Genomic DNA, 17,635 nt, shown 5'->3' with positions numbered 1-17,635 from the left:
GAAGCCAAACTGCAGGGACTGAAAAAAGTAATTAAATTTACACTTACATTTGTTTTTTCCCCCTCTTGCTACACAGTTCGGGTTCCAAGTTAAAGACATCAGAAACAGCTTGGCATACTGACAGATGTGCATCTTTGCTTGTTCACAACACCCCTGAACATGGATTAGTGTATGTGTGTCATGTGTAGGCGAGGAAATACTACCCCCATCTGGCCAATCGAGAACTTATTCTTGAATTTTTGGATCCAACTTTCCAGTGATGGAAAGGAGCTGCTGTTCAGCTATTTTAATTAAATAAAGGCAGCTGTATCGCACAATTATAATGAGCCAGTTGAGATATCCAGAGTAAAAGTACAAAACTGGCCCCTGTGCACGGCACGCCATCGCCGATTCTAACATACAAGGGTCTTTTTTCAGATCAGCTGGCGATGTTAAATGTTGTTTGGCTTTCTGATGATGGCATGGATGTTTCCAGTGGACTCATTACCTGATCGATAGTATGCACATGTGAGAGGAGGAATCCCTAATTGGCTGAATCTTATTCAGTGTGTATATCTGTGCAAATGTGCATGAACACTGCTCCTTTGTAGCTGACAAAGGTCACACAGACTGAAACTGAATAACAAATTATGGTAAGTGGGACAGTGTGCAGTGGTTACATTATATATCTTTTCAACATAATTTGTAAACTGATTATATGCCAGCCATCTGCAGGCTGCCCCTCCCTGAGCCTGGTTCTACTTGAGGTTTCTTCTTAGTAAAAGAGAATTTTTCTTTCCAACCACCACAAAGTGCTTGTTCATTCAATTCTATTTATATCGTGCAAAATTACAACAACAGCTGTCTCAAGGCGCTTTTGATTTTACAGTAAAGACCTTATAACAGAGGGTCATAGAGCTCCCATATAAGGGTCCCAACCTAACTTGAGAGGAACATTGGCCTTCAAGGGGAGGGGAGCTATGACAACCTGGATAAGAAAAATAAGGATTACTGTATTTTGAATCATGTAAAGCTATAGAATAATAACAATAACAATAAGTCTACATATGTGTTTCCACTAAACAATAACAACTCACCGTTTAGGTGTGTACAATGAGCAATATTAAGTTTTATTTATATTATTAATATTAAGTTGATATAGTGAAGCTGTTAGCAGACAGATTGTTTGCACGTCCAACAATTACAAAGCAACATTATTTTTAGTTTGTGTTTCTGTTTTTGGCTTCCATCGAGGATACGTCGCACTCTTAAGCTGGTAATTGCTCCACTGTTCTCATCGGCTACTCACATCTGCCTGCTGTGTGCTGGTGAGCAGGTAGTGTGCTGCAGATTTTAAGAGCTTTTAGAGAGACGGATTAGCTGTCTGTTGTGCAAAAAAACCCAAACAAAAACAAACTATATGAGAGTAATGAGAACTAAAATAAGTGGGGTCTGTAAGCTACAAGATGAGCTGAAACTCAGTGAAGTCAGTTTTTTCTTTTAAAACTTGAAATGCATTGTGATCAACATTTATTTTCAAACAATTACAAAACTACATGCTATCTGCAATCAGAGACTAGCCTCTGTGTCAAAAGTCTGAAGACATATTCGAAGTGCAAAGAAAGAAAACGGTATTTTTACAGCACACAAGATTCATTTTATTCCTCATCCCTACATTTACAGGAAACATGTTAATCCAACAGAGCTGAAAGCCAACCTTTTTAAAAAAAAAAAAATTCCAGTGGCATTTGTTTGTGATCATGTGTGTACGTGATTGTCCATTTACAGTTTATTTCAACAAATGAACACATGCGGCATTAAGCACTGCATATTTCTCTGAGGACTGAGGTAGCACCGTTTCAGTGTTCACGTTGAGGTCATTAATGATACATTCTCTGCATTTACACTAATATAAAACAGCAATATGACAAGACATACATATAAGATAACAGTGAGTCCAGAGGATATTCCTGAGTCCAGAAGAAAGTAGCCTGAGAAACTTGCCACCATGGGAAGTCAACTGAGGTAAATGTGTCACTTTCTGCATACAACACCCAGCAGAAACATCGCCTCCGAGTTACTTGAAATAAATGTTCTGTCATTTTGAGGCCTCGCCAAATGAATAAATAACAATAAAGCAAAAATGAATAAACATCTCCCCTGAAATTCACTTTGATTCTTTAGGAGTTGCGATATTTCTGTGGAAACTGATGTTCTACATTTTCCATGAAAGCAGTTACACAAAGTAAAAACTTTTGCTCAAGGTAAACTGAAAGCTTACCAAGAGGAATACAAAATGGCTTCAAGTAGCTATGACACTGAACTAAGGCTTTTTGGTCTTCACTAGCTGCTCTTTGGCAACCACATTGTTGTACTGATGGAAAAGGCAGCTACGGAACGGCTTTTACACCTACAAACGTAGCTGACGTTCAAAGAGCCGTAGCAATTATTTTGCATTAACGATACTTCTGGACAAACCTGTAGCCCTTTATGCCAGAAAGCTACCATGTTTGAAAATTCTTCTTCTAACAGGCACTAAGGTAAACTGAAACTATATTAAAATAAGCTTGAGGATAGAGGTCAAAAATGTTGACATTACACTATTAAAGTAATAGAAGGTTTCCTGTGTTGTGGCAGAGAATCCGTGGAGTTCATCCAGTTCTTGTCTGACAAGAGAAGTAAATGGTGTGGTGCACTGTGTAATCATTATGCTCCGGACAGATTAAAAAGCCAGTGATTTTAACTTGGTCCCTTTGAGGAGGTGGGAGATGAGGAGGTGGAACTTTGTGCGGAGGAAAAAGCGCTGAAACCACTTGTTCCTGCTGGAGTTACGTTCTGTGACGACACAGAAGCAGCCGACTTCTGGGCAAACAGTTTTCCTAAAGAAGACAACGGCATAAATGACTGTCAGTTACAAAGAACTCACGGTGCAAAGGGCAATTGAAAAAGAAAGTTTTTACAGGAGTCTAAAAAACAGAGTCCACCTCGTGATTCGGTAGCTTGTAGAACAAGCTCTAGCAGTAATAAGTTCAAGTGTCTCACATCGTTATTTATTGCAGGCATTCATTTATGCACAGCTCTCTTAAGGTCCCGCCACAGTGGGTGGAGGTCTGGACTTTGACTGGACCATTGCGACACCTTGATTCTTTTGTTTTTCAGCCACGCCGTTTGCCGTTTGCTGCTGTGCTTGAGGTCATTGTCCTGTTACATGACCTACTTTCAGCCAAGCTTTAGCTCACAGACAAACGGCTTCATATTTGTTGAGACTTCTAATTGTCCTGTGATGATGTAACTGAGGCCTGTAGAGTCTGAGATGTGGCATGTGGATTCCTTGCCTTTTCTTTGAGTATTAAACAGCCTGAACTGCATGAAAAGACTGTCGTTTTTGTATCAACTAGGTGTTTTATTCACAAAGAATTGGTCTCTGCCTTGTCTGTTTTTGTAATTTCTTCCGACGTGGAATATGTTGATATCATGACTATAGAAGTCAGGGTTGTTAACTAGTACACAGTTAGTTTTTAGGAATTCTGACATGATTTTAATAAAATGCCTTAACTGGTAAATGTCTACCGTTGGTATCTGAATCTGTTCGTTGATATCTAGGATCAAGACTTCCTCTTCTGCATGTGACTCATTTATTAAAGTAGATCCATTTTTAAAAGAAAAATAAAACGCTAAATTGTAGTCAAACAATAGCCGTTTGTGTTGCAGTTCAGCAAACACAATCCCTCTTTTGCTCTTGACAAAGGCCATTTACCCTCATACAACCAAAGACATGAAATGTTATTGGTCAGTGGAACTGGTACTACAAGTGCAGTACACATACTGCTTATTTCTTTCACTGTAGATATCAATTAACTTAGTTCATCACCATGTGCGCTTGTTCCTCTACATTAGTGTCACGCACCAAAGAAGACACGCTTCCTTTACAGGTTTCATAACTCACCTGAGTAAACAGTGCCGTTGACCTCCACAGACACGCTGATACTGGCCGCTCCATTAGTGGAGAGATTCAGCGACAGATCGTGTTTGCTTTCTGACAGAGGAAAAACAAAAATTCCAGTGAAGGGTCGGTTCCAGAATAAGCATGCTATGATGTTCAGCCATGACAGAGGTCAAAGGAGAAGCAAACTCACCGTTGCCAAGTTTGAGGTTCATGGGGGTAAAGTGAGAGGCCATAGCCAGGAGGTTTTGTTGGAGTGCCTGCTGCATGAGGCGCTGCTGCTCCTCAGCGAGGCGCATCATTTTCTTCTCTGGGCTGTCAGCTACAGCTCCACCTGCTCCTTGCTCCAACCTCTCTCTAAGATGCTCAAATGTGGCAGCTTGTGCCAGCTGCTGCTGTTGCTGCCCCAGTGCCAGAGCCATGGGCAGCTGGGTTACAACAGGGGTGGGGGACTCATCTGATTGGAAACAAAGAAAAAGATGAAGAAATTATTATGTTCATAAGAAGTTTGAAAAATTATATATTTATTATTCACGATTCATGATTACTGGAAAACAAAATGATTATCAGTGTGCTAAATTTGCATTGCAGGGCTTGCCTATCCTAAACACTATAAAGAGGCTTAGATTGTATCTGTTGTAAAATATGATCATTTTAGAAAAGAAAATGCGCCGTACCTATGCTTCTCTTTAAATGCGGACTAGCGGAGATATTGCGGCCATTGTGCGTGGTCGGAGCACTCTGCATATTGGGTGAAGACAGTAGTGCATGTGGAGCAGAGCCTGGGGAGGGGGAGTAGCGGTACAGACTACTGGTGTAGCTGGGACGCCGGCCTTCTCTGCGGTTGCTATCAATGGCCACCTGTAGCTCACCCGGAGAGCTCAGGCCTTTCTTCTCGCACTCAAAAGGATACAGATACTTCATATACCTGCAGGTGGAAAGTTTCACGGGTTTTCCATCCATTTTCCACAAAAACATTTTTAATTATTTGCAAATATGAAGGATAAAGCAGATGGTTCCCTTTTCAAGTCTTTATCTACAAAATGCTAAGATCTATTAATTGTATGGTTCTTTAGGGAGCAGTTAGTGGAAGTCCACATTTTTGCCAGCAAATGAGCTAAAACATGGAGATTCTAGCAAAAGTGTGGTTGTTCCTGTGGTAGTAATGTTGGTTAGCCACCCAGTCCACATCTTAATGAATGCTGGGTGAACTGGTATTATATTCTGTGGAGATATCCACGGGATAAATCCCTCTGTTTGCTTAAATACCACCTTAACAACAAAGCTCCTGTTTTTCTGTGAAATGCTTCAACAGCTACATGATTTATTGCCATGAATGCAATTTTCAGCCTCCCCCCCACTACTTTTCTTTCTAGCTGACTGCCTGCAAAAGCCTCCTGTGAAGACCTACAAAGCCACAAGCATAAGACTCTGCAGACTGTTATCTTTTAAAATTACAGACTTTGCAAACCATAAAAATACATATCTGATCGGCTAGTCAGAAACAAAGTGAGCAAAGGTTTCATTTACGCAAATTATAGTTATGTTCTTGCAGCATTATGGTGTTCAGAGAATGATTACATTTCATCATTTTTAAAATAACAGAGTCACAAATATGTGCTAGCTCTTGAAAATATATTCAGCATTTTTGGAGTAATTTATAGTCTAACCAATACAATCATTTAGCAAGCCGATTGTTGATCAAAAAAATCTGCCAAAACACCTGAGAGAAACCTACTGGGTGCGTAAGGTGAAGGCCGCACTGGTGATTGATGTGGGGAGACTGAGGCCTTTGGTGATCTCCCTCCATATCTTCTTGTTAATAACCTCCACCAGGCCTCCTTTCTCTGTCACAAGCTTGTAAAGCTTGTACAAGTCCAGCACCTGTTTTGCCATGATGGGGATGCGATTCACAGGAGTTCCTGGATAAATAACAGAATGCATTGAAATGTCGCTAAACAAGAACGGGTCTTGTGAACAACGTGAGGCAGAAGCAGAGGACGCGAGCATCTTCTGAGCGGCACACCTGAGGGCCTTAGGTCAGAGTTAGATAATGTGGCTTAGCATGTTTAATCTGCGCGGACAGAGTTGTCAAATGAAGCTAGTTTCAGATGTGAGGCGGTGGGGGTGGGGATAATCCACAACAACAGCTTTGTTGATGCATTGATCTAAGTGCAAGGAGAGGGGCTATGTTAGAGTCAACAGCGCCAGCAGGCCAAACTGACCCTTCCGGTCCCGATTAGGAGAAAAGCCAATTAATGAAGCCAGCTAAAAAGCAGTTGTAGAAATCAGATTACTTTGTGCTTAAGATGAACACAGACACACATGCACATTTTGCATGGCAATGACCTTGCTCCACATAAGTGAAGATTAGTGAACATGTTGCACTTCTTCTTAATTGGATTTGTTTCCACAAACAACAAATCCTAATCTTGGGATTTGTGGAAACAAATCCCAATCTGTATGAAAGTCTTTAACCAAGTGGCTAAATCCAGGGATGAAGATGCAGAAGTGCTGAAAAAGAGACTCAACCCATCTAGACTCTTGTGGTAAAAAGCAGAAATAGGGAGGATTACAACCTCAGTCTGGGTTTCCACAGTTAGCTTCCCCATGTATGATGTGCTCCTGTTTTTGGTGAGTTTAATTGTAAGAGTTAATCTCTATATTAATGGTACTTACCTTAGTTAGCTGATACTAGGTGACACAACTTTGCACCCAAAACTGCCTTGTCAAAATATCGACAATGTAAAAAATGAAAGGTTTTGAACCTCACCTCGTTTCTGCATAAAGACAAAGAGTTCGTCGAGAAACTCCTTCCGTTGTGGGTCATTATCCAGTTCATAAAGCTAGAGGATCACACACACACACACACACACACACACACACACACACACACACACAGGGCAATAAACTGTTAGTCTGTAGTTTCTTCAGTTATTTGACATGTTTACTTCTACCACATATACGAACCTTGGCAAAGTCCCGAGATGGTTCTCCTCTTATTTTAATGCCGTCAGTCTCCTCTGCCCACATGGCACTTCCTCTCTGTTCACACAATAACAGAAAGACACATTAAGAAAATCATTTCCAACTAGCTGCTGCAGGATAAAAGTCGTTATTCTGCTTAAAGAGTACCAAATTCTATAGTGACATAATAATAAAAACAGGTCATTATTCAAACACTGGTGTTGCCGTTTTTCTAAGTGAGATACTTGGAGTACTCCCAAGTACACCATCAGACTGTCCTTTGGTAAACACATGATTACTGTAAATATCTGACTGGGCCATGACAAATACAATGGAGATCAATTAAATGAGCCGTGCTGTACTGGAAGATTAATGTGACATGTTATTCTTCCACCACCTCATCAACGTAGCAAAGGTTGCAAATGTGAGTGGAGGGCAGCCTGAGTGCAGCTGAGTGGAAAGGCCTGCTGAGCTGGTTATCCCACTAATATGCACTGAGTGTAGCATTGTAGTGCAAGTAAGTAAAACCCTTTAATGTGACATTAATTATGTTTTTCCTCCCTGAAGAAATTACAAATTCATTTCTATATGCAGCTTATGAAAAGCCATCGCAGCCTTGCCTTCTGTCAGTTCTTGCGGGTGTGTGCCTTTTGGTTCGCGCTTGTGTTTTATATTAACATGTTTTATATTAAAACAAGGAGGAGTCGTTTAGACAACAAAACCTCATAACATGTTTTTGTATTTAACCGCATCAAAACCCTTCCATTCTTATGTTTTAATCAAAATAACAGGCTTGTTTTGTCTTTTTCGCATTTAGCCTTTTACTTGATATTTTGTGTTTAACTGTATCATTTTGCCTTCATAAACACATACCTATTCACTGAATGTTTGGTATGGTAATAATGTCAGCCCGGAGTCTAAAAGCCATAACATATAAGCCTTTGTTTCTCTGATTAGCCAGTTGAGAAGCGATTATCATTTGGCTTTCGCTCCAGCTGTAACCGTCCTTGTGTTTACAGTAAAAACAGAAAGGCAAACTGCAGATACCAACGCATATCAACAGCAGGCTGAAAGTGAACCCCAGTGGTTCTCTTTGACGTCAGCTCCACAGCATCACTAACGTTTATTACAACCAACTTAAAACTGGACTTTCATTTCACTACTAATAACTGTGTAAGACTAAACACTGTCACATTAGTCTTGTACACAGTTTAATAGCTTCAGTTGTTTGTATTCTATTGAAACTTTGATTTAACCACAAACCCATTACTTCTATTGAGCTTACCAGCTTTTATATGCACACGAGGCATCAGCTTTTCCAACTTTTATCCATTAACTAGTCATCGAAACATTGCAGCCAGCTCTTTCAACCAACTATCCATTACTTTTAATCATTTCCATCCTTTAAATATTATACCAACCTCCTTGACTGTAAATCTATTACATACAACAATATACATTTTAAATATTGAGCTATTCTAAGTATTAGCAGCGCTTTCACAAAGCATGCACCTCGAATTTCCACTCTGATGACCCTCATCTTGGTAGGAAATCACTGTAACAAACTCTTATAAAAACCAGCTTGTGCTCTGGTAACCATTTCCAGTTTCTTGCGGGTAAACTGGTCAAACTCGTCCCAGAGGTTACCAAGCTGTTGACACATCCAACAGATTGGCCTTAGAATTTCTAATCAAGGACTTTTACGCCTTCAGCAGAAACACTATTGAAGATCTTTTCAGCATCAAATCGAAATAAAACCCTCCCCCCTTCCTTATTGATGAGCAAGTGAGACCTACTGTGGATCTGTTAACAAAGAGCTTTCAGTTAATTGCTCACAGAGCTTTCACACATCCCAGCCTGGCAGTCCTGATAGTATTCAGTATGTAGGTCAGGAAAAAAGGGTTTCTTTTGTTTTGTTAAAGAGGCAAGTTTTATTTATGTGATTTTTTTCCAACATATTTAAATTCAATGAAATTTAAATGCATATTACTTCAAAGTAAAAGTCTGTCTTGTCAACCAGTCGTGACCAAAATCAAGGCTGACATTAAAATAGTGAAATGTTAATACTAACCGACTGCCCCCTATAATGAGCTTCATTAAAATCATTCAGTTTCTCCAACAGGGCAAAAGTGAAAACTCACCCCTCTCCAAATCTCAATGCAGCGACAGGGGGTCCCACATTTGTTTTTAGCCGAATCAAATTATTGGCCCTTTAATCCCCCCAGGAAGTCAAGATCATTTATCTGGCTCCTCGCTGTGCTGCAAGCTTGAATGAACAGGGGCTCTTTATCCCCACCCGAGCTACATTTAAAGGCTTACAGTGAGACTGCACATAAGGAGTGAACAATGGCTGTCCGGCGTGATGAGGCTTGAAACGCATGTCAAGATTTTCAAAGATATTTCGGTAATGAATTGAACTAAAGAAAAAGAAGATAAAGACGCCGTAGAGCACGGCACAATCGTAAGGTGAAAAGAGCAGCTATTTCAACCAGCCACCGATTAACTTGCAAAAGAGCCACTTCAAGCTTGTGGACTTGTTAACATGGTTGTTGGATAAGAAAGCTTAATAGGCAACCAGTCAACATGAGCTCCACTTTGAGTTTCAGCTGCAAAAACCCCCAAAACAAAACAAAAAACCCACAAAAAACACCTATTTCTTACACAAAGAAAAGAAGAATTCTAGCTCAGTGTGGTTACTCATATTTACAACCCTGCTAAGAATCAATAATACTGCCAACAAAAATGAAAACCAGACTAAAAGACTTTTCATCAAGTAAATCCCAATATAATTAAATATGACAAAGAATACTTTCTGCAGTTAATTTGACAACTTACAAAGATCCTCACAGATCTGAGTCACAGCAAAGGCCTTGCACAAATTCGTTCTAATTTTAGGGCTGTGAGATGTTTCTGACTTTTCAGCAAAAACAAAAACAGAAAGCAAACCATTTAACAGACACACACTTAAGCCTTTCCACCACAGTCTCTCACAACTCTCATTACTGCGCTTAAACTAAAACAAAATGTTCTTTATTGCTGCAGGCTTGGCTTGCTGGCCTGTGAAAAGGCCAGCAAGCCACTGCAGTGGCCGTATAATGTATTGATTATTTTCAGTGAAATTAAGCTGCCATTTAGTGTTGCCCAGCGACGCCTCAGTTATGCAAAGCCATCTGCAAGACTACAGTAACATCTGGGCCTGGATGTTTGTACTTCCACATTTGACTTAAACCAAAAATCAGACAAAGAGGAAGAAAAAAAAAAAACTCTGAATAATGTGTAAAACTCTGGGTAATGGTATCAAAAGGACCATTCTTCTCCTGTGAAACAACTGCAAGTAAATTTTACGGTTAGCAGTTTGCATGGTGAGCCACAACCCAGCTGTCCCTGCACCTACAGCCCTCATTAATCAGTGCATTATATTGACGTGGCAGCCCTTTTTCATGTAGAGACGAACCAATCAGCTTGCTCCCCAAAAGAAGGGGAAAAGACAACAGCTGGACACTGAACTCATACAGTTGCAATTTAAATTCAATCCATGGCTACATTTAAAGAAAATCTGACTGATCTGCTCTCATTTCAAGTCCAAATCTCTGGCCTGGAAAGTAATTAAGATGTGCATCTGGCCAAAAAAAGCGCACCTTCCTTCCCGTACATCAGGAGGGAAACCAGGCAGCAGTGAAGAAGGTCAACAATTAAGGCAGAACATACGTATACACACAAAATAACAATTACAGATGTGCATTTTCTCTCTTACCCGTTTCACTGACTCATCAAAGCCCCAGTCAGCAAAGCCATTCGCTGACGCTAAGGCATGATGACCCGCCGGTGACGTCAGATTCTTTTCCATGTGCTCTTGTTTTTTTCCTGAAGGTGGAGATTCAGACGTTTGCTTCCCAGCCACTGATGGAGATGTAGAATAAGGCTGGAAGGGAAAATGCGATACATGCTGGAGTCGGGGCTTCTTTGCCTGTTGATGAGAATTGTTCTCCTCCTCCTCCTTCTCCTCCTCCTCTTCCTCGCCCATGTCTTCCTCCTCGTTGTTCTCCTGAGAAGTCAACATCTCCTGTTCCTCATCTTCTGAGTTTCCATCCTCCTCTGCCTCTGGATCCACTCCACTCAGATGATTATTCAAGGCCTGCTGGAGTCCTGGATTGCTCTGTCCATCTACTCTTTCAAACAATGTAGAGTCTGGTCTTGAAAACGAGGCTCTTGCTGCGGCAGCTTGTTGAGCAAACAGGAGCTGAGCGTGAAGAAGCTGCTTCTCCTGCAGGCTCATCTCCAGCTTTGCTTCTTGTTGTTTCTGCAGATGCTCCATCACCACCTCCAGCTTCACGCCGGCTGGACAGGACTGTGAACACCCAGCTGAACTTCCAACCTCTGATAGGTTGGACTGAGGAGAAAAACACAAATCACTAATGGCAGAACTTTAATGAGAAATTTTAATATCTTAAAAAAAAAAAAAACAAGATAAAAAACTGTGTATGATGTGATTAACATGTTTTAATACCCAGCAGCACTTAGGTGGCCTACTCCAGAACAATAAACATGGTCAAAAATGCTTGCAGAGGCAAATTAAACATAATTAAATACCAGATATTAATCATGTTTTTTTTTCTTCTTCAAGTTAAGGTAGACTACCTTTGGTAATCGGGAAGAGTGGACATCAGAGAGCTCATTAAAGGGCGATAAAGTTGAATAAACAGTTTAATAAACAAACACAAAAAGCGTAAATTTCTATTAAAACACATTTTTACATGGGGCCAAATATCTCTCTCATTTATAAGTTCAATAGTCGCAATTTGCTTAAGGGTCCTCGGAGTAGGTTATTTCACAACGGGTTTCGTCGTTTTTATTGGACACATGGATGAAATTTAACTTCACATAAAGCTTCAAACTTGTTGCCCTTGCGGGGAATGACAGGGGGAGCTTTAAAAAGCATAAATTATCATAGTAACGTCCACTTTTGTCCCATTTTGCTTTGTTACTGTAACGAACACGAGTGGGTGAGCTACGAAAGAGTCGTCGATAGGCTTACTCACCATTTGCGCCTTTGAATAATTCATCATCGCCAACAGGTCTCGTGAAGTTCTTGCTTTTTTCCTTCGCCAGAAGTTAATCGCATCTCATGACCACTTTCTCCTTTTTTTAAAGTAGAGAAACACAAAACAAAAACCCCTCCTGTCGATCAAATGTGGTTTAAAGCCCCTCGCTGTGTGAAGGCTGGAGTAATGGGAGCTGGAGGAGGGGTAAATACTGCTGTGCTTCACCTCCCTGCGGTCACTCGCAGAGCACACAAACTAAAATATCTTCGATTGTCTGCGAGTGAGTGGCGCACACCCCCAACTTGGATGAATGGAAAACCCGCCCCGTGCGCAAAGATCGTAAAGTGCTTTATCGCTTCCAGCTATGTGTATCTTCCCACCCACTTCTCAAGGAAATCCCACCCCAAAGCAGAATCCATTGCTGATTCTTACAAAGGTGATGTGACCTTTACCGTTGAAATAAATCAATAAGATAAAACAACGCGTCAAACTAGTGAAGCCGTCTTTCCTTTATTAATAGTTTTTGCATTAGGGCCGAATTAAATCATTTTGGGAGAACCTCATGACAAAGCGTGAAACGCAAAGTGTGTGTTTTTATTCTGATCAGCTATCTCCAGTGAATTCTTCCTGTACTCAGTGCACCACTATCATGTAAACACTCACTTCTGTTTCCAGGGCCAATAACAGGGTTGTTTCAGTAGGCTGGCACATGAACAGATCAAGAACCAGCCTGTGGGTCCAATTCTATCAGAAGTAAATGCAAAACCAACCACTTGGAAACTGGTTGAAAAATATAATTGTGTACAGAGCTCCTGCCTCCACAACCCGTGAGCCCATAAGCCCATCTGTAATTGGTCGAGAAAGCAGCAGATAGATTACTAACAAGCACATCACCCCTATTCTTCCTTCTCTTTATTGGCTTCCAGTCAAATTAACAAATCATCTTAAAATGGTATTAATTACATATAAACTTATATGGACAGCCAGCTGCATATATATTAGAGCTACTGAGACCTTATATCTGCCACCGACCTCTCTGATTTTCTGATCAGGGTCTCTTGAGGTTGTAGCTCGTAAATGTTGGAACAGCCTTTCTCCTGTTGGATGTCCTTGTTGGACTTTCTAGCAAAGTGAAAGTTCGTATTTAATATTCAACTACATTTTATTTATATGACACAAATCACAGTAACAGTAAACACAAGTTGTCTCTACAACAGTACAGAGAAAACACCAACAATCAGACAGCCCACTATGAGCAAGCACTTGGCAAAAGTGGGAAGGAAAATCTCCCTCGGAAGAAACCTCAGCAGAATTAGGTTTAAGGAGGGTCAGCCATCTGCCACAACAGGCTGTGGGTGAGGGGAGGGAGCCAGAGATTAAGAATACTAATGATTAAATACAGAGTGGTGTATAAACACAGAGAGTGAAAAGAGATGAGCGCATGTAGGGTACTTCACGTAATCTTGGTAACCGGCTACGGGGGATCCAGGTTTCAAGCTTGGCCATGATCCTATTTTTCAGGTCCTCTCGCTCCTATTGCACTTGGGGCTATGTACCCAATCTCGGTGGGGGTGATGATATCTCCCCCCTGACCTGGCGTCCTGACTCCTCCTTGCCGTAGCATTTGTGTTGTACCTCGTCAATCTCTAGCTGTGAGAGCAGTCCCTTCTTTCGAATGTTGGAACACTGAGCTACTAGTTGTTTTGCCGTCATTGTGGATGTTGGGTATCGAAGAATCCATAGGTCCCTCATCCTATTCATGTAGCCCCTTGCGTAGTAGCATTCCAACAACGCCCTGTTTTCGTCTCTTGCCCACCGATGCCTTCTTGTTCCAGTAGCCCACTTTTCGTCAGGGTGCCCTGGTTCCTCAACACCTGACGCGGACCTTGTTGATCCGGGCGACGTCCGAGCCGGCATGCCTTCATATTTATCTGTCTCGCTCATGTCTGCGGTAGGCTTGCTTAGCATAGGGGGTCTAGCCTTAGGACCCTTACTGGATACAGACGCCCCAGGCAGGAATCGAACTTGCGATCCTCTGTTCCAAAGGCGTGTAGTCTAACCACTACGCTATCCAACTGGAATGCCTAGAATTGTACAAGATCAATGGGACCCTAAGAGCCTTCATCAGGAACTCAATGGGGATGTGGCGTACAACACTAGAGGCCAACTCCAAGCCCATAGCACAAGTCACCATCAAGTGCGGGATCTACCAAGGAGATGCTCTGTCCCCACTGCTGTTCTGCATAGGCCTGAACCCCCTCAGTGAGATCATTAACAAGACTGGCTACGGATACCGACTACGGAACGGAGCAGTTGTCAGCCACCTCCTGTACATGGATGACATCAAGCTGTATGCCAAGAGTGAACGAGACATCGATTCACTGATCCACACTACCAGGCTATACAGCAATGACATTGGAATGTCGTTCGGACTGGAGAAGTGTAGTCGGATGGTAACAAAGAGACGGAAGGTAGTCAGAACTGAGGGGATTGAACTACCAGAAGGCAACATTGCAGACATAGAGGACAGTTACAAGTACTTGGGGATCCCGCAGGCAAATGGGAACCATGAAGAGGCCGCTAGAAAAGCTGCAACCACCAAGTACCTGCAGAGGGTCAGGCAAGTCCTGAGGAGTCAGCTGAATGGTAAGAACAAGATCCGGGCCATCAACACGTACGCCCTGCCCGTGATCAGGTACCCTGCTGGGGTAATAGGCTGGCCAAAGGAGGAGATAGAAGCCACTGACATAAAGACAAACGGTATGTACCACCGGCAGATAGAGGAGGTGGCTGATATCCAGAAATCCTACCAGTGGCTGGACAAAGCTGGACTGAAAGACAGCACAGAGGCACTAATCATGGCAGCACAAGAACAAGCTCTGAGCACAAGATCCATAGAGGCTGGGGTCTATCACACCAGGCAAGACCCCAGGTGCAGGCTGTGTAAAGATGCCCCAGAGACAATCCAGCACATAACAGCAGGGTGCAAGATGCTAGCAGGCAAGGCATACATGGAACGCCATAACCAAGTGGCCGGCATAGTGTACAGGAACATCTGTGCCGAGTATAACCTGGAAGTCCCGAGGTCAAAATGGGAGATGCCCCCAAGGGTGGTGGAGAATGACCGAGCTAAGATCCTGTGGGACTTCCAGATACAGACGGACAAAATGGTGGTGGCTAACCAACCGGACATAGTGGTGGTAGACAAACAGAAGAAGACGGCCGTAGTGATCGATGTAGCGGTTCCGAATGACAGCAATATCAGGAAGAAGGAACACGAGAAGCTGGAGAAATACCAAGGGCTCAGAGAAGAGCTCGAGAGGATGTGGAGGGTGAAGGTAACGGTGGTCCCCGTGGTAATCGGAGCACTAGGTGCGGTGACTCCCAAGCTAGGCGAGTGGCTCCAGCAGATCCCGGGAACAACATCGGAGATCTCTGTCCAGAAGAGCGCAGTCCTGGGAACAGCTAAGATACTGCGCAGGACCCTCAAGCTCCCAGGCCTCTGGTAGAGGACCCGAGCTTGAAGGATAAACCGCCCGCAGGGGCGTGCTGGGTGTTTTTATATATATATATATATATATATATATATATATATATATATATATATATATATATATATGTATGTATATGTATGTATGCATGTATATGTATGTATGTATATATATATATATATATATATATATATATATATATATATATATATATATATATATATTGTAACGACTGTGGGTTTGGGGAGCTGACTGGCTAAACTGCTCACTAGCTAAATGGCTAGCGGGGCGCTAGCAGCTATCGCTAAACTTCGCAATGAATGGAGAGCGCTCGTGCCTCGTACACCGCATGACCCCGAGCGTCTCAGCAGCAGACTGGTAATCCCCGAATAATCCAGCAGGAGGCAGTAGTGGTTCACCACAGGCATTTATTCACCATCTTTTTCAACAACAACGTAACACTGCTGACACCGAACCCGTATCACGCTCCCACCACATAGAGTCGCGGTGTCAGCCAACCATGCCAATTCACCCCCCTCCACAGAACACACATCAACTTCACTGTGGCTTACATTAACATAACATTAACACAACATGCAAATCAAACACATATGAACTAGCAGAACGATAGAAAACACAGAGACAACACAATACCCAGAATGCACCTGGCTAACAACCCCAGCCAGGTCATTACACAGCCCCCTCCCAAAAAGGTTTAGTGTCCCCACAACCTTAACTGTCCACACTGTAGTCCAGCAAATGTCCGGGCCGGCGTCGAGTACGCTTCGGCCTCGACTGGGAATCCATGGCGCCCCCATCCGGGCCGGGCGTAGGGGGCGAGGAGTCCCCAGGCTGCACACCAGCCTGCGGGTTGGGGGCAAGCGGATGGTATGGCGCCAGCCGGTCCTTGTGTAGCACCACCCGCCTTCCCCGCCCCGGCATCCGGACTCTGAAGACCACCTCCGACAGCTGTTCCAGGATTTCGCCCGGGCCTTGCCAGTGGCTCATGAGCTTGGGGGTCAGCCCCCGCTTCCTCTGGGGGCAGAACACCCAGACCCGATCTCCGGCCCCCAGCATAGGACCGTGCGCACGGGTATCATACGCCCGTTTCTGGCGGGCCCCGGCTCCCTCCAATGTCCGTCTTGCCAGTTGATGCACCGTGTGCAACCGCTCCCTGAGCCGCCGGAAGTAGTCCATCTCTGGTCCACCAGCAATCTCCGGCTCAGGGGGCGCTCCGAACACCAAGTCCACCGGGGTCCGGAGCTCCCTTCCGAACATCAACGCTGCAGGAGTACACTGACTTGACTCCTACACTGCTGTTCGATATGCCCACAAAACAAGGGGCAGGTGTTGGTCCCAGTCCCTCTGATGTTGGCTGGTCAGGATGGCCAGCTGGGTGGCCAGCGTGCGGTTGAACCGCTCAACCAGACCATCGCTCTGAGGATGGAGGGGGGTGGTCCTCGTTTTTCTCACCCCCAGCCTCCGACACACTTCTCCCAGCACCTGGCTCTCAAAGTTCCTCCCTTGGTCGCTATGGAGCTCCTCCGGTACACCAAACCGCGTGAACATCTCATCCACCAGAGTCCGCGCCGTCGTCACCGCACTCTGATCCAGCACCGCGTACGCCTCTGGCCACTTTGAGAAATAATCCATCGCGACCAGGACATACCAGTTGCCGGCATCAGTAACAGGGAATGGACCCAGGATATCCACTCCGATCCGCTCCATTGGCGCCCCAACTAGGTATTGCTGCAATGGGGCATGGGAGCGCTGGCTGGGACCTTTCTGCGCCGTGCAGTCGTCACAGCAGTGGACGTGGATCTCCACGTCCTGATGACACCCCGGCCAGTAGAACCGCCGTCTCAGCCGTCGCAACGTCTTGCCATTCCCAAAATGGCCAGTACCTGCAGCCCCATGGACCCAGCGGAGGACCTCAGGCCGCAAGGCCCGGGGAACCAGGAGCTGGAGTATGTCGCCTCCCCCTTCTGGCGCTCGCCACCGCCGGTAGATTACACCGCCATGGAGCTCCAGGCTGTTCCACTGGGAGTACAGCGACTTTGTCTCGGGCCCTTGGGAAGACACGGCGGACCAGTCTGGCCGTGTCCCTGCCTCCATCCAGTCCCTCACCATCTCCAGCGCTGGATCGCTCACCTGGTGCTGCTGTAGCTCCGCCGCGGTGAAAGGTTCCTGCCCTTCATCCACACCCTCAGGTT

At 43.9% G+C, this 17,635-nt stretch overlaps 1 protein-coding gene across 1 annotated transcript; it reads right to left on the bottom strand.

Annotated features, from left to right (window-relative positions):
• Positions 1–1,510: 1,510 nt before the first annotated feature.
• Positions 1,511–12,274, bottom strand: LOC147324880 (AT-rich interactive domain-containing protein 3B-like). Its single transcript, XM_086299027.1, has 9 exons — positions 11,929–12,274; positions 10,644–11,279; positions 6,893–6,967; positions 6,696–6,768; positions 5,661–5,844; positions 4,600–4,850; positions 4,116–4,379; positions 3,926–4,015; positions 1,511–2,858 (listed from the first exon to the last, which is right to left on the bottom strand). The coding sequence occupies exons 1-9, from the start codon at positions 11,953–11,955 to the stop codon at positions 2,719–2,721; spliced, it is 1,740 nt and encodes a 579-aa protein (XP_086155153.1). The 5' UTR covers positions 11,956–12,274; the 3' UTR covers positions 1,511–2,718.
• Between the last annotated feature and the right edge of the window lie 5,361 nt (positions 12,275–17,635).

Source organism: Aulonocara sp. 'chitande type north' Nkhata Bay, linkage group LG7, assembly GCF_057382095.1.
Source record: "Aulonocara sp. 'chitande type north' Nkhata Bay isolate Kocher_YH1m ecotype deep benthic linkage group LG7, A_spYH_male_GT1.1, whole genome shotgun sequence".
Lineage (NCBI taxonomy): Eukaryota > Metazoa > Chordata > Actinopteri > Cichliformes > Cichlidae > Aulonocara > Aulonocara sp. 'chitande type north' Nkhata Bay.
Note: the sequence above shows the minus strand (reverse complement) of the source record. Positions and strands in the feature narration are given on the sequence as shown.

What these genes read in the sequence shown, in the direction of transcription:
- LOC147324880 (XM_086299027.1), bottom strand. Translation starts at nt 11,955, where the DNA reads ATGATGAATTATTCAAAGGCGCAAATG. An exon ending in CATCTCGGGACTTTGCCAAG is followed by an intron (nt 6,769 to 6,892) that starts GTTCGTATATGT and finishes GTGATCCTCTAG; the next exon opens with CTTTATGAACTGGATAATGA. An exon ending in GAACCTCAAACTTGGCAACG is followed by an intron (nt 4,016 to 4,115) that starts GTGAGTTTGCTT and finishes TTCCTCTGTCAG; the next exon opens with AAAGCAAACACGATCTGTCG.